This window comes from Caloenas nicobarica, chromosome 3 (assembly GCF_036013445.1).
Source record: "Caloenas nicobarica isolate bCalNic1 chromosome 3, bCalNic1.hap1, whole genome shotgun sequence".
Classification (NCBI taxonomy): Eukaryota; Metazoa; Chordata; class Aves; order Columbiformes; family Columbidae; genus Caloenas; species Caloenas nicobarica.
In genome coordinates this window covers 99,296,195-99,312,391 of record NC_088247.1, presented here as the reverse complement: position 1 = coordinate 99,312,391, position 16,197 = coordinate 99,296,195, and the positions used below count along the sequence as shown (strand labels likewise).

The 16,197-nt window shown below is 41.3% G+C and overlaps 2 protein-coding genes across 2 annotated transcripts in view; one reads left to right on the top strand and one right to left on the bottom strand.

Moving 5' to 3' along the window:
• Positions 1 to 1,132, top strand: part of USH2A (usherin) — a 393,053-nt gene extending 391,921 nt beyond the window's left edge. Inside the window, exon 71 of the mRNA XM_065630575.1 lies at positions 1,043 to 1,132. Within this exon, the coding sequence (XP_065486647.1) occupies positions 1,043 to 1,132 (90 nt within the window). The remainder of the gene's footprint in view (positions 1 to 1,042) is intronic.
• Positions 1,133 to 2,039: 907 nt separating this feature from the next.
• The window catches only part of KCTD3 (potassium channel tetramerization domain containing 3), a 28,516-nt gene continuing 14,358 nt past the window's right edge, over positions 2,040 to 16,197 (bottom strand). Inside the window, exons 10-18 of the mRNA XM_065630576.1 lie at positions 13,393 to 13,508; positions 9,654 to 9,741; positions 9,401 to 9,517; positions 8,187 to 8,357; positions 6,864 to 7,019; positions 5,797 to 5,893; positions 4,183 to 4,367; positions 3,967 to 4,105; positions 2,040 to 3,292 (exon numbers count right to left, since the gene is read on the bottom strand). Coding sequence (XP_065486648.1) covers positions 2,710 to 3,292; positions 3,967 to 4,105; positions 4,183 to 4,367; positions 5,797 to 5,893; positions 6,864 to 7,019; positions 8,187 to 8,357; positions 9,401 to 9,517; positions 9,654 to 9,741; positions 13,393 to 13,508 — 1,652 coding nt within the window. The 3' untranslated portion in view covers positions 2,040 to 2,709. The remainder of the gene's footprint in view (positions 3,293 to 3,966; positions 4,106 to 4,182; positions 4,368 to 5,796; positions 5,894 to 6,863; positions 7,020 to 8,186; positions 8,358 to 9,400; positions 9,518 to 9,653; positions 9,742 to 13,392; positions 13,509 to 16,197) is intronic.

Here is a 16,197-nt window from a genome sequence, read left to right as displayed (position 1 = left end):
TACCTCCATATGATCTCTCATTAGCCAAAAGCACAGCTTCCTGATACTAAGTAAGGAAGCTCTTGCTCTATCTGCTTATCTTCTGCTATCACCATGATTTGGTTTAATTTGCAACCCCTTCATACACATGCTGGATGTTGGTTATGTTAGAACTGGTTTACAGAATAGTCCAATGAGTTTCAGAAGTGATAGGAGCAGGAGAAACACTTTATCTCACTTTTGGTGGGAAACAACCCTGAGAGCATGAGCTCAGCTGCTTTTTAAAATCAGTGGCTATATATACAGAGCCAGGCTCTTCAGTCCACCCTCTATACATTGCTTTACGTTGCCCTGAACCTAAACTCTCTGCTCCTGTGTTGCTCAGCTACTCTCCTGCAAACAAACCTCCTGCAATGCTTTTCACTCAGTTCTTCCCTTTATTACACTCAGTAGCATAGGACTGCCAGCAAGTTTCGTTCATGCCTTTTTCCATCTTGCAAATTAATATACTGAAGGAAGTGGCCCAGGACACGCATCTGCAGTAACACTGCTGGTGATCTTTTTATGCTATGGAAACAGTTTATTTCTCTCCTGCTTTCAACTCTTTCTCTGGCTCAGTGCATCAGCATGAGTACAGCTGGAAGAAGCTTAGACCCTCCTTTAGAAGCCTCAAGAACGAAAATCTTACTTAAATCACAGGTGACAGAGTTGTTATACAAAACAAAAATGTAAACATGTATTGTCTTTTCACCTCTCCAAGTTCCCCATCACACGGCAACAAACACTTGTATTTACCATTTTTCAGATATATATAGTAATTGATTTTTTTTTAACTAATTGCTTACTATGAGAATCTACTTGGTTTGGATTCTGGTCCTTGAATGCATTAGATTCTTCTCTTGTGCTGGGAAGAATGGGAAAACGTAGCTAGAAACAAACACATTTATCTATTTCAGAACCATTTTTTAGGGGGTGAGAGGAAAGGGAAATAAAGGAATCGCCTTTAGTCTGGTATAACTTTGGCTTACATGTTTGTGTTTTCTTTTTTCCCCCCTCCTAACAGTATGTAGATGAAGAAGATCTTGTCAGTGTCATCAAAGGCTTCAGCACAGTCACCAAGGAGCACACCACATTCACTGACACCCACCTCTGAAGAACACAACCACCTTCTCTAGAAAATACAAAGTGGGTGACTTGCCAAAAGCAGCCTGCATGGCCTTTGGGGGAGGGGATAGGCCTATTGCTTCCTCACCCCATGGCCACTTATTAAAAGATAAAACCGTTTGTTGGGAAGGGATGGAGTGGGGGTAAGTTGGCCTTTTTTTCCACCATCTCTTTAAATGTATAGTGAAAACTGTGTGCTAGCACTGACCTCTCAGAAATGTAAGAGAACAGTTTGAAAATCCCCAGGTCACGCAGTAGTAGCAGACTGTGAAGGCAGAGGCTCTCATCTCTGTCTCTCATCCAACTTTCACAGTTGAAGAGGGTTGTGGGGGCAGGAGGGGGGGCAGCGTGTTTGGTAAAGAAAAAAGTCTTTTACCCATCCAAAAAACAGCATGTGGCTAACAGGGACCTTCGTGACAGGATAGCTGTGTCTTTTCCTGGCCTGACAAAGCTCCACCACAAAATTGTCTTCATGCACAGGTGAATAAACAGCAAATTAAAGAATTCTTATGAAGTTGCTTTAAACTTTGCATTCTCTCCCTCCTTCATCCCCACCCTCTCTGCTCAAATTAAAAAAAAAGAAAAAAAGCCATTAATTAATGCTTAACTCCAAGCATGCTTTTCAGAGGTAGCGAACCTCCTGACCCACTCCATATTAAACATTTGCTGTCACAGCCTTCCCTTTTGCTTATGTATTACTAACCTACAGGCAATAAAATTTGTTCACCACCCACAGTAAACTAGGAGCAAACAGCAAGCAGCCAGTACAACACAGGTAGGAAATACCATGTCAAGGCACTTGTAATTGAGAATTATTACATTATACCATGACAGTAAACCTACTCCCATATTAATCTCTGTCCTTTTTCTGAAGAAAGTGACAAGGAAGCCCTCAAGAGACTGCCACTTCTGTGTATTCTGCCAAGCATATTTTTATGCATGCTTCCAGCCACAATCAGCAAAACCCATCATCTTATACCATACATTTTCAGAAAGCACAAGCAACACTCCTCTGGCCATTTATTTGGACTAAGAGGCAAAGTAATGTGCTATTTTGAATAGCTTCACCCTTAACCTGCACAAAACATTTCAGATTTCAAACAGCAGCGTACAGAGCAAGGATCCCATTCGTAACACAAGACAACAGAGGCAGCCTTGTGAATTAGGCAAAATCCAGCCAAGAGAGCAGCAGCTCTGCAGCACGGTGTGTGGCTGTGTCTGAAAGGCATCTTCCACTGGGCAACCAAGCATTCCTTTAGCACCCTCTCTTCCCCCAAATCAAATAATCACAACATACCACATGCTTGACCATGTTTACACCAGAATGCACAACAATATTTTGGACCAAGTACCGTACTACATTTTGGAGCATTACATAAAGCCACACATTGATGTGGACAACTCTTCAAAGGTTTGGCAGCAGCCAGGTACTTTCTCATAACCTTACAACTTTCATTGTGGGTATTAAAGCAAACTCCCATTCAAGAAACGACCCACAACACATAATGTTATGCCTGTTACCAGCCAGAGGGCACCTGCACCTCATCTTTGCCACCAGTCACGTATTCACAAGCCATAGTCTTGGCAGGATGAGTCATTCTTCCGGTGACGCGGTGAAGCAGATGTCTTCGTAGGCGATGGAGAAGCCGCAGCAGGTATTTCAGGCCCACCTTCAGCCAGGACCGGTACAGATGCCAAGAGAGGCACTTTCTTCCTTCCCAGGAAGCCAGCTCCTTCAAACCCCATTTTCTTTTTGCCTTCTGCTTTGGCTTCACTCTCCTCTTCTGGTCCTCTTCTTCTGAGATCCAGAGAACTCTCTGGCAAACGGTGAACCTCTGTGCTGCAACACCCGCCTGCATCTGTGACGCCTGTGCCTCGCGCTTCAAGCGCTGTTGTCAGGACTGCCTTCCTCTCAGCAGCACTGCCCTCCGCTGTTGCCTTCCTGGCCTCTGCCTGGCTTGAATTCCCATTTGCAGCAGCTGCCTTTTCTGTCGGGCTTTTGCTGGGTAAGTTAAAAGCCTGGAAGTCCCGGTAGCTGTGAAAGCTCTCCGTCCGCCTTGCTCTTGCCAATAACGGGCTCTCTCTGTATGGCCGCACAGAACCATACGTGGCTGTTTCATGGATTGTTTCGTGGTGCTGCAATTGGAGGCTTTGAAAGAGAAAAACAACCAAGGATGAGAAGAGCAGATGTTAGGCTGAGAACAGCAGCCAGTCCACAGACTCACAGAACGTTAGGGATTGGAAGGGACCTCGAAAGATCATCCAGTCCAACCCCCCGCCGGAGCAGGAACACCCAGACGAGGTTACACAGGAAGGCGTCCAGGCAGGTTTTGAATGTCTCCAGAGAAGGAGACTCCACAACCTCCCTGGGCAGCCTGTTCCAGGCTCTGTTACCCTCACTGTGAAGAAGTTTCTTCTCATATTTAAGTGGAACCTCCTGTGTTCCAGTTTGTACCCACTGCCCCTTGTCCTCTCACTGGTTGTCACCGAGAAGAGCCTGGCTCCATCCTCGTGACACTCACCTTTTACATATTTATAAACAGTTCTTCTGCACATTCTGCTCCCACCCACCACTGCGGCTCCCACTAAAATAACATTATACTCATCACGACCCCCCACACAAGGGCTTCCAGATCACTCACTTCAGATTCTCATCGGATACTTTAATCTGCACACATATAAACCAACAGAAATCAAGTTCAAGACACTTAGAGGATGCATTCTGGGGCTCAGCTACAGCGTTCAGGTCACCAAACCCCTCTTTGTTTACCTGAAGGGTAAAACGTTTGGTGTCTGCAGTTGGTGCCACCCTTGGTGACTTACCTGGAATTAGATTCCCGAAGCCGGTTTGGCTGAACAACTGAGGTGGCAGGACTAATATTGGGTGTGGCGCAGCGAGATGTACTCAAGTCACACTGGTCAAGCAACTTGAGCAGCTCTTCCTCTGTGGGGCCGCCAACATCTGAAAGAGACAGCTCTTAGTGCTCTCCATTTACCATAGTCATGCACGCGTGAGGACAGAAAAAGAACACAACTTACCTTTGTCTTCACTCTTATTAACCATGTCCATAGCTGTGGTCAGGTCCCACATCTGGATGCTGCCATTTGAATGCCCAGTGAAGAGGTAGCGGCGCGGCCGGGAGCCCATTCTGCTGGATCCTTCACATTCTCGCACAGTAAATGACGAGATGGTAGTGCAGTCCACTGCCTGGATCTCACAGATCCTACGGGAAGGGAAACCACAAGTTACCAAAACAATTCCAACTGCCAGAGTTTGGCCAGTAAAGTCAGTACTGTTTTGATTTTCTGAGAAGGCACCAAATTTGCCATCAGAAAAAGGACCTTCCTTCCAGATTAAATTCCTTCCCCTGCATGACCAGCATGCTGCTCAGCTGCAGACAGTACCTTCCCCCCCAGTCCATCTGCAGTCTTACTACTTATTTTTTTTAGGGAACCCCCATATGTTCGATGTCTATTTTCATTTTGCAATGATTAGAAACCAAAGGCTCTCACAGAATGACAGCAGCTAGCCCCTTCATATGCTAGACACTCTAGGAAACCAACCTGCCAAAACAGCACATTTAACCATATAAAAGATATGCAAAAAAATCCAAGGACGATAAATCCAAGGTTATCTATACAGATAACTTTTGTCTTATGACAACTACAATATCACTTGACGTGGCAGATCTCCATTGCTTTTTTCCCTTTATTTAAAAAGCTTATGTGGGGAGCGAGAGGAAAAGGACTCCCAAAAGTAAGCTGCTAAGCCACGCTCCACACCAGAACCTCACATATTCTGGATCATTTGTTTTACTGGCCCCTTGCACTGAGGTTTTTACTAAAGACGTGACAAAATAAGTCATCTAAGAAAGTTCTCCACTATATACAAATCTAGCCTGAAGTAAGCAAAAAAAAAGGCACATCAGTAATTCTCAGGTTTCTGTCCTCAGTCCTCAGTTCACACACCAACAGCATTAAGGCATCAGCGTTTTCACCCAGATTCAAAATTATTAGGCAAGAGAAGGAAGAAGCAGCAGCACAGAACTGAGATGCATCATCGTTTCTGATCTCTTGTCATCCTCCTAGCCTAACGGGATATACAGTGGCTGTGGTTATTTGGAAACTTTTTTTACTACATTGGCAGCAATGTAGAAGAACGTTATGAAGTCAAGATCAAGTAAATAATTATATAGTGGACCTAGTAACACAGTCTCTCAGTTTTAAAGGTTCTAATATCTTCAAAGACAAGTGCAAAGGAAGATAGAAACTGTTTCTCTGTCTACCTTTGTGAGCAGCATAATCCCTGCCACTGGCAACTTCAGCGTTAGTTTTGAAATTTAACGTTAACATAGTACTGTGGCTGAGAATTACAGATTCTGTAGAGGCACACAAATGTTTGTGAGCTCAGCAGGTGAACAACAATGAAGTGAGTCTCTGATATCACATTTTTCAAAATGCCATTTGGCTCCCAGGTTATAGTAGATCATTAAGTACAGTTCTGTTAATAACACACAAACTACAGTTCAGCCAGAGCTGTCAAGCACATTAGAAGCTTGCTAAGTGCAACTGCATGCATCCCCAGGGATGGGAGACTCCAACACCTGAACAGTCCTGCCCTGTTCCCACTTAAAACCCTAAACATGGAGGTACCTTTTTCCAGTTGAAGACAGCCTTACAAACAGCTTGTTAGTGATGGGAACAACTTTTTGGATAAACACTTGTTGATCATCACGTTCACCAAAGGGTCCTAGAGAAAAAAAAGAAAGATCACATCTTTGTTTCAGTTCCCTCACCTTCTTCCCCACATGGTTCTGAAGACCCAAACTCATACTACTATGACCACTGCAATTTTAAAGCATCAGGACCAGTGAATCAAAGACAACTAATAGCTAGAAAAAGCCATCCAATAGTTAGAAGCCTCTACAGATACAAATCTTTTTTCTTCTTCTGTTTTAAAGGACACCCATTCTTGAGTTTCCTGCATATTCCTGGAGGTATTATTATGTCAGTACGAACCCTACATTAGGCCTCTATAGTAAGTACTTTCTTATTTTGCAGCTCTTAGGTGTCTGAAGGCTTAATCAGATTTCCTGCCACAGAACTGACCCCACCCTGTGTTCACAGGGCATCCTATTAATCAAAGGTTCATTTGTGAGACTCAGACCAGACAGGAATCTAGACTATCTGTCTACCCATATTTACTCGCATTCCTTCAGTATCTTGCTATAGCAATGTGCTCCCACCATTTGCCTCGGCAGCTTCAAGGCTTCAGTAAACTTTGTCGCAACTTCAAAACTATTTACAAATTTTTCACATGTGCATCATTCAAGCCTGACTGAACAGTGAACTGGAATTAGCAGTAGAACCAAACCTTGCTGTGCTCATCTGCTTCCATACAGTCTCCTGTGCTTTCTGTCATTCTCTAGTTAAATCAAAAGTGATTTGCTCAAGGAAGAGGTGTAGTATCTGTGTTTGAAGGTTTTTCCTCCCTTTTCCTGACCTTCAGAGTAAGCCCTTAAGTGTATTCACTCTGTAGAGCCTAAATAGTATTTCCAGGTGAATCTTACAGATCCCTGCCATCTTTCCAAGGGGAGAGCAGTATGTAAGAGCTTACACCCATCAGCTGACTTGCATGTTATAGCATTGAAGGTATGTTAAATCTTTATGAGATCAGTGAATGTACCAGCTCATCACAGCGCATTCAAGAGAGATCCTACCAATGTCATTTCCAGAACAGTAACTGCCATGACTTTCTGCTTCCTCCAGGGATAAGATTTTGAATGATGCAAGAGGTGTTGAGCCTGGCTGAGTTGAAATCATGCCCCGGAACCGAGTCACAGTCCATGTCCGTACGTGGTTGTTATCAGCACAAACTAAAAAGGAAAAGATGTACAATAGCATTTACAAGGGATGACAAAATTTTAGAGAGAAACTTCTTTAATTATTTCTATACACTGTCTTTCCAAGACTGAGCAATCAAGCAAAATTCAGTCAATGTCATGTGACATAGCATCTCCAAACAATTATCCAATAATCTACAAATTGTTGATGTCCTGTTTTCTATTAGTTTTGTCTCTTCCCTCAGAAATTCAAGAGACAAACTGTGGCAGGTGGAACACAACATTAAGGTCTGACTGAGTCAGCACCAGTAGCCTACAGCACACTTCAGTTGTCTGTGTGCAGATGCTAGGACAAGACATGCCATGAGAGCAGCCTGGCTGCAGAACCCTCCTCACACAATAGTGCTCTTCTATTCATTTCATCAGTTACTCAGTTTTCTACATGCAGATGTGCCCTTTCCTGGCACTCAGGGTTTGGCACCAAGTTGCAGGGGAACAGATGATCTCTGTGCCGTTTGTTTGCAGTATAATGGGATATCATGTCTCCTGTTCCTTTTTTTTTTTCAAAAAAGGGATAGCAGCAGAAAGCAAATCTGTTCTCTGCCTTGCCCTGGTTGCTGGATTGTAGGTAAAACAGATTCTTACAGGGGGAGGAGTGATTGCATCTTCCCTGAAAGCAACACACTTTCCTGAGAATAAGAGAGGACAAATAGGACAGCACAACAAACACTGGGGGACTGTTGGGGAAAGAAGAAACACAGACAGCCCTTTGAAGCCATGGGAAGGCTTTTTCTAGGGCCCAAGAGGAGATAATGCATATTTTGCTGCAACTCAGAAAGCTCCTGAAAGGCTGTTAAAAGAAGACAAATCCTAAAGGACCTGCCCACAACAATAAGACTTGACAGGGATACATTTGTTTACAAACCCTCTTATTTCCCCGAATAGCAACCTTGGAGTAAGACACAAATGAAAGAACTAGTTGTTCCAGTATCTGGTCAAATAAAACCTTTTAACTGCTACAGGCTTTGAAGAATACTTAGTTTAAGAAAGAGGATCCAAGCCAATTTAGCCCCTCCCCTGCTCCCAAATCTGTCCCACCCATTTCTATCACATGTGGGAATGATGCAAGTTATACAGTAATGCATACAAATACTTCACTGCTCAGGAGGAAGGGAGAACCACCAGTACAAATAAGATTACCTGACACAAGGTGTTTCTCTGAGAGCATGATCTTTGTAACAGGACTTCGATGAACTGTGAAGGTCTGAAAGAGCTGAGGCCCAGACCCAACTGTTTCGGGATGCTGTACAATCACCCTTACGGCTCCAGAGCTGGTGCCATATGCAATCTCAATCCAATTGCCACTTACACCTAAAGCAAGCAAGAATATAGTTGTAGAGAATAGTATTTCCAAGCTTCCACAGTAGGATAGATATTAATTTTAAACACTTTTTACTCATTATTTTCACATGAACAGAGAGGACCTTTTGCCACTAAAAAACCCCAGCGTTTTTTTAATTCCATACTCTAATCTTCAACACTGTCTTAACAACAGCCTTCTCTCCAAATCTCTCCTCCCTCCTAGAAGTGTAAAAAGAGATGGATATAGTCATATGATCAGATATTTTGGAACTCCTCATAGTGATATGGTCAATATGTGCCACATACTGTTTATTTTTCTGCCTTAGTGGAGGTCAAATGGGAAAACAGGGCAAGAGCAAGGAGGACTATAGTTAAAAGGTCACTGTGGTATCAATATAGTTATGTGGGGTTGGGGGGTGGGGTTTGCTTTGTTTTGCTTTTTTTTTTTTAATCTAAAAGAAAACTATACTGTGATTACAAAACGGTGAATAGACACAATAGCTAAGCATCATTCAGCTGCAGATGGCAATGTTAATTAGTATATTGGTTATAAGGTTAGACACAACAGCAAGGTTGTCTACCCCCCCAGCTCAAAAAACTATTTCAATAAATACAATTCAAAATCTAAGTGCATATCTTGTGTAAAAGGCTTAAAACCAGCAAAGATACATTATACATAAACATTAATATATGATGTGTTGTTATTACATTATACATTAATGTATAATGCATGATGTACAAGCGTTTGCACACATACATGTATGTACATGTACCTAATTATACATATGTACAAATGTAAGGGGAAACAGCTATGCCTAGTGTTCACCATTCATTTGAAGGTGACTAAATGAAGAAAAATGCATTGTTTAGGTCAGGGGCTAACTTGTCTGCTTTAGCCCTGCTATGCAGCCACAGAAAAAGTCCATTTAGGAAAACAAACAAACAACAACAAAACAAAAAAACCCCAAACAAACAAACAAACAACCCCAAACCCCCACACAAACAAACAAAAAACAACCTGCATCTGTAACAGACAGGAATAGAATACTGACTTGTCTTAGGTGTGAGGTAGACACTGAGCGCTGTTATAGCATCATTAGAGGGATCATGGTACAATTCTGTCACTAGAAGATCATTGTCTTTCATTCGCAATGGGAACTTCTGCATGTCTGTGGGGAAGAGCCATTTGTTTATTGCTCTGAATAGACAGAGTTGTTCTGATGCAACTGAGACCAACTAAAGAATTAAAGAACAAAGCTGCTCAGTACCACCTCCTTTTTATTCCAACCTGGCCCCATTTCTTACCTATATAGTAGATAGAGCCGTTGTTACAGCCCAGCAGCAGAAAAGACCCAGCAGTATCATAGCTTGTGATAGGAACAACATCCTGAACCTAGTGCAAACAGAATGGAGGGAAAAAAAAAAAAAAAAAAAAAAAATCAAGAAGTTAGGCTGCTACTTTCCTCTGCCAAACTGAATCCTAAGTCATGAAGTTCAGCAGAAGCACACAGACAAGTTAGCACAACTGCTTTGGAAGATCCTTCTCCATGTGAAGGCACAAAGCTTAATGCATTGCAGCTAAAGCACATATTCAAAAGAGGATTTTTTTTTTCCCAATATGCAAAGTGAATGTACGTCACACTTCCTGTCCTATCCATTCTTCCTTTTCTGACAACTCCTTAAGAGGTTGCTGGGCAAAGGAACTACATGTTGCCTCTCTAAGCCTTCTTTTACCCCCCAGTTCTTGTGTCCCTCTGCCAGCCTCTATGGATATCTCAGCCTCTAGCAGATATATGAGGGGAAAAAAATTCTTCTCCCACTACAATATCCCACTTCCAATACACATCCACATTAAGTAAACTGAAAGGCAGCATTGTGACATTTTACTTACTTGTCTACAACTTAAGGTGAGGGATTAAGAATGCCCTCTCTTTGCCCTCTAGCATCAAAAGGAGCACTTATCCCTTCAGCTGGGACAGAGATCTCATGCAAAGAAAAAGTTAAACTTATCCTAAGTATGGTTCCCCCATCTCAAGCAATTCTTTTTGGCTTCAGCCCTGAGGAAGAAAAAGCCAAAAGCCATTTTTTATCCAGAGCACTCAAAGATGCACAGTCATAGCATTTTTCCTGTATTCCATATGTTTCAGTCAGTCCACTTAATTGACACTGAATACTAATTCATGGAAATTTCAGCTTAAGGTCTCATTTCGCTCTGACCAGCAGCATCCTTCTGATCACTTCAGAGACTTGCAAAATTGTTTGTCAAATATCTACAATGAATCTGTTGGATAAAAGCAAAATAAACCAACCAAAGAAATTTCCCCACATCCCAAAGAGCTAGCACTCAAAACCAGTACCCATTCCTAACCTATGGATAGTCTGTAAGCCCCTAAAACATATTTTAAGCCTATCACTTAGCCTTACAGAGAAAGTTGCAACATGAATACAGCTTCTGCATATTTTCCAGCTGGAGCGGAGGAAAGAGGCACCTTCCCCCCCTTCTTTGTTTAAAGAATTATGCCTCTCTCACTTACACTCACTCATAACTCAGAGATTCAATGCTAAAAATCAATTGTTCTTGGAAAGCACTTGGATTTTCCTCATACAACTGATGATTGAATGACCTGGAGAAGGATCCCTTCCAATTACTGAAAAGAATTGCTATTCTTGATCTCGATGCTTTCACATAGTATTTTTCAGATAAAGCTGTTTAAGTACCCTACCCTCCCCACAGTCAAAGTCATACTACACCTAATTAAGTAACATGTCTAACGATCTGGGCCACAGAGCTTGGTTTCAAAAGATTTATTCTTTTCCAGACTACTTTAAAAAAGAGTAGTACAAGAGCAGAGAGGCAAGAAACAAAACAGTCTCAGCATCTAAGAGGCTATGGATCAAGGTGCAGTGTGCTCTCTGGTTCTGTGGATCAAAGGTATACACAGAAGCTCTCCCATCTGCAAAAAGTTTACAAAACTAGAGGAAACCCATCAACAGATACACTACTTCACTCATGACCTTGCAGAAAACATAACAACTGCAAAGAGAGGTCTGAGCAAGAGGATCCACAATGCTGCTGACAGCAGAGATTGACTGACTGGGTCAGAGAGATCATACAAAACAAGGAGAGCCCTTTCTTCTGCAGCAGATAGGAACACCAGAGGTGATTCAGCAGTTGCACCTGCCAAGACGTGAACCTTCGTTAGGAAACAGCAACCCTATAAAACAAGAACTGGTAAAACACGGCCAGTGAGAGTTCTCACTTTACAGATCAAGTTTTTCTGTCATACTCTATTGCTTTATGTTACCTCTTATTCTATAGGGTGTAATACATCAAATATAAAAAGCACAGTGTAAGGAAGGATAGCTTTGCGCAAACTAAGTTCCTGAAAGCAGAACTTAGAAAAGCATCGGGAAAGAAAGCCTGAAAGGAAACAGAAGTTTTTGGTCTGAAATGGAGCACTGGCACATTCTGTTCCTCAAAACCCTTCTTGCTGCAGCAAGCATGATTACATCCTAAGTCCAGAGCTATGGGCAACTCATGGAAAGCAGTTACACAAATATCATGATTTCTCATGAGGAATTTGAAGATCAGAGGTACAGTCCTGCCACTTAAGGCTTTATGGGATTCTTCACGAAGAGTGTGTTCTAAAGGGAGATGAAGATCTATAGGAAGATATTTTTTTCTTCTCCTTACTAGCAAAAGAGTCTGAGGTGCAGAAAGCATTTTGAAACTTGTTGGATTGGGGGGGGCAGGTGTTTGTTTTGGTTTTTTTGTTTGGTGTTTTGGCTTTGTGGTTGTTTGCTTTGTTGTTGTTAGGTTTTGTTTGGGTTGGGGGGGGCAGTTATTGTTGTTTGTTTTAAAGGGAGCTATTCTCATAGGAAATCCATCTAGGAAATCACTCTAGGAAAAAAAAAAAAATAGAAAACCAAAAGCTTGGTTTTAGGACATCCTGGCACAAAGATTTTCTGCTTTTCAGTAAGAAATGCTTTCACCAAAGGAATGGTCAGTCAAACTGAGGAACTATTAATGTGATCTGAAAGATTTCTGTGGCTCCCCCTGGAAACAAAAAGAATGAATGGGACATCGTTTTTTATTCCTTATAACTTGCTCCTTTAGAAAACATTGTCAAATGCCAGTTTGTCACGTAGCAGTAAGTTGTCTCTTAACAGAAGTTTTCCAAGGCATCAATGGAGCTTTAAATAATGTTTTGTTTAATTCAAGACCATACTAACACGTCTGTCTCTGCTGCAGAAGCAGTGCTATCCCATGCTTATTATCTGTGTTATTTGTTAGCAGTACTGTCACTCAGGGTTTGACTCAGAACTTAGTCAGCAAACACTGCAGCAGCCTCAGGTCAGTTCTGCCTCTTGAGATTTGCAAGGCAGTTTGGGGATTTTTATTGCATCCAGGTTTTGTTCCACAAAGACGTCCATCTGGCTGTGTTACAAGCTTTGTTATTCACATGAATGCTCAACTGTTTTCTCAGACTCACACAGACTCCAAGGATCTCTCTGTTTAACATGCATTCTGACAATAGGAATAAAGTCAAAAGCGTCCACATGCAAGACAGACATCTTTAAAGCATAATGTATATTTCTGCTAAAGAGTCTCCCATTGTAAAATCTTTTGAGAACTTTTGAGATCCTCAGATATCAGACTGCCTTCTTGTTTTCTTCTTTCAGATGGTGAGAATTGCCATCACACATTCCCCACAATTTTATTTTTTTATTTCCTGTGATCCTAGTGAATTTTTACGAAGTTAGCGATCCACATGGAAGTTTAAATATACACACACTTGACATTTGTTACTCCAAATCACACCACATCCTTTTTTTGAAAGCCTAAAAAGCATGCTTGGTAGTACCACCAAACAATTCAACATTCTGCTTACAGGCACTATATTCAGCTACCAAGGTTGCAAACTCAGGGCTGAAAACCCTGTGACAAGCATTTCACGCATACTTTTAGATTACTTTATTCTCTTTTCACTAGAAAGACATACTAGTTTCTTAAAAATTATGCAGAAAATTGAATTGAACACACCTGCCAATGCTGAGTCACAGCGTTCCACACTCCCACTTTCCCCGTATGGCTTGTAGCTACCAACTGGTTGCCAATGAAGAAGAGAGCATCTACAGGGACTCCAAGACTGAACACTCCTACAAAAAATGAAAAGTCTATGAAGCTCATCTAAAATAAAGAGAAAAACACAGTAACAATAGAATTTCTTCGCTATTATTAAACGTCACATTTATTACAGTAGCCAGTAATGAAAAGCCAAAACTGGGCTTGCAGGGTACCAGGTGAGCTACAATTCAAGCAGCAAACTGGGTTCTGTTAAATTAAATGAGAGTGTGATGTCATCTCTGCTGATGCAATCATTACTTGGGAAGAAGGAGGCAAGAGAAGGAAGAAGAGCCCATGCAAAATATGTATTCTTTATTTTTCTACAGCCATCAAGTTCACAAATGGCTTTAAACACCCCAAAGCATTAAAAAACCCCCAAAATCCTATCACAGCAAGCAGGACTCTTTTGTTTTGGCTTGTTTTTTGTTGGTGGTGGTGGTTTTGTGTTTGTTTTTGTTGGGGGGAGGGTTGTTTGTTTAGGTTTTGTTTGGTTGTTTTTTGTTTTGTTTTGTTTTTTGTCTGTGACTATTAGATGTCATTTAAGAAGCAGTAACTTCATGGGTTTTGCTAGACAGACAAATTTACGCCATACTAGTTTGCAATTACCTTTTAAAGTATTACAAGTTCTCAGAGCTTTTTTGTTTGGTTGGTTTTTTTAAAGTCAAATCAAATAGGTGCAGTGTGACAACATATTTCAGAAACTAAATTAGGCTATAAGGCTTCATCCCTATTCTTGGGAAAAGATTGAACATCCCCAATGTGACACTACTTGAATACATTCAAATTTCTTTTTTAGCAGAAATACTTGAACTCGTAAGAATAAGCAGCCTGCAAAAGCCTATTTCTTTGTTTCTTTCTCTTTTCATCTCCAGATCTTTAAGTTTGGTTACAGCCCATGAGTAGAGACTAAAGGCTATTAAAAACTGAAACTATCTATGGAACCGGTTTCACCAATCATCACATACTATTCAAAATCTGGAAGATAAAACTTACCAGCAAATGCTGGCCTTCCAAGTAAAGGAAATGTGGCATCAAGAACATTTCACTTAATAAAAATCAGAACACTGCAAAATATGACAGGCATTGATGACTACAGTTATAGTAGACCTTAAACATCTGAGCTTTTCCACAAAATCTGTCCTCTCTTTTGAGCTTCCTAGTCTCACAATAGATCCAATATGAATATTTTTGTTGAATTACAAACTGGATAGCATACTACATTTTGTACTATTTATTGTACCGTGGATTTAAAAGTTACAGCAAACTAAAAAGGTTTGAGACCATTTCCGAGTTTGCCAGCTACGAAGTCCAGCAAATCAGCCCTGTAAGCAACTCAGTTTGTAAGCAATTGCAGACTACTAAGTTTTACTGCTTGGTAAGTACAAAAGTCATTACTACTGGGGATACATTACACTACCGAATATCAAGCTTCACTCACAAGCTTCCTATTCCATACTGCTCACTCTACATATTTATACTACTCCTCTACATATTTATATTACTCCTCACTAATATACTTTAACTGCAGCAGACAGATGTCTTCAAAACAAGAGTACCCAATAGCTGGAAAATTTCCCAACATTGTTTTAGATAAATTCAAATGAACAGAGTGCCATTCCCAACCAAGCAGCAGCCCTTTGTTAAACCCCAAGAAGGAACCTCAGGAAGCTCAATATATACTTATGTTTTAATTAGGATGCTAAACTGTTTTCCAGGTCATGGTACAATCACTTGATGCAGATAAGATTCAGCAGTACAGGGCACGTGAAAAAGGCAATAATAGAAAAATCCACAGAAACAACTAGAATTGATTCCTCCAGAGAAGGATGAGGTTCAAGGAAATCAAGGAAGACAGCTTGAATGGTCTGGAGGAATTTGAAGTGTCAGTCCTGCTTAGGCTCAACAATCTTGAGACCCATCCACAGGGGAGACAATGCTATACGTAATGACAGGCTCTTGTCTTAAGGGTCCCTCCCGGTAAAATACTGCTTACAGCAGCAATCCAGCAGCAGTGTCTTATGTAAGTAATATTGAAAGGAAAGCGAGCGCTCTGGGAGAGCTCTATCACAAAGATGCCAGCCCACACAATTTTCTGAGGATGGTGTTGCCAGGCTCCAATGACTGTTTGAAACAAGCAGTTTCTTTCAGAAGATCATAGCAACGTACTACATCTCTAACACAAAGCAGGACTGCAAGCACTTGCCACTACAAAGAAACAAGGCAGCGATAGTTGAGTTATTACTATTTAACACAAGTATATTTTAGATTTTTTTTAAACCAAGCAGCATGACCTATTATCTAAAAGAGGAACAGTACATTTTGTTCTATGTTAGCTGGACTAAAGATTCGATCCTGCGGGTACCTTCTCTCTGCTCCTCCTGGCCCCAAGTGGCACTTCCTTTGTTTTACAGTCACTTCAATGCAGCACAGCCTGTTTAGCAAAAGTGCTTTCTTCAGTTTTGTTGCCATGTTAAGTCATAGTCCGAGTTATCAGAACCTTATAATACTGGCATATTTTAGAGTTCTTATTCGAAGTAAAAGTCCCTTTATTGCATTTGCCTCTCTTTGCACTTGATTTCCAAAAATTCAAGATGTTGCTTCACATATTTTATTGCAAATCCCAAGGTAGCTAAGTCAAAACAGAAAATGCAGGAGGAATGAAATAGCATAGTGCTTAAAGCAATGCCTGTTACAGGAGTACAGCTGTCATGCCAACTCTTC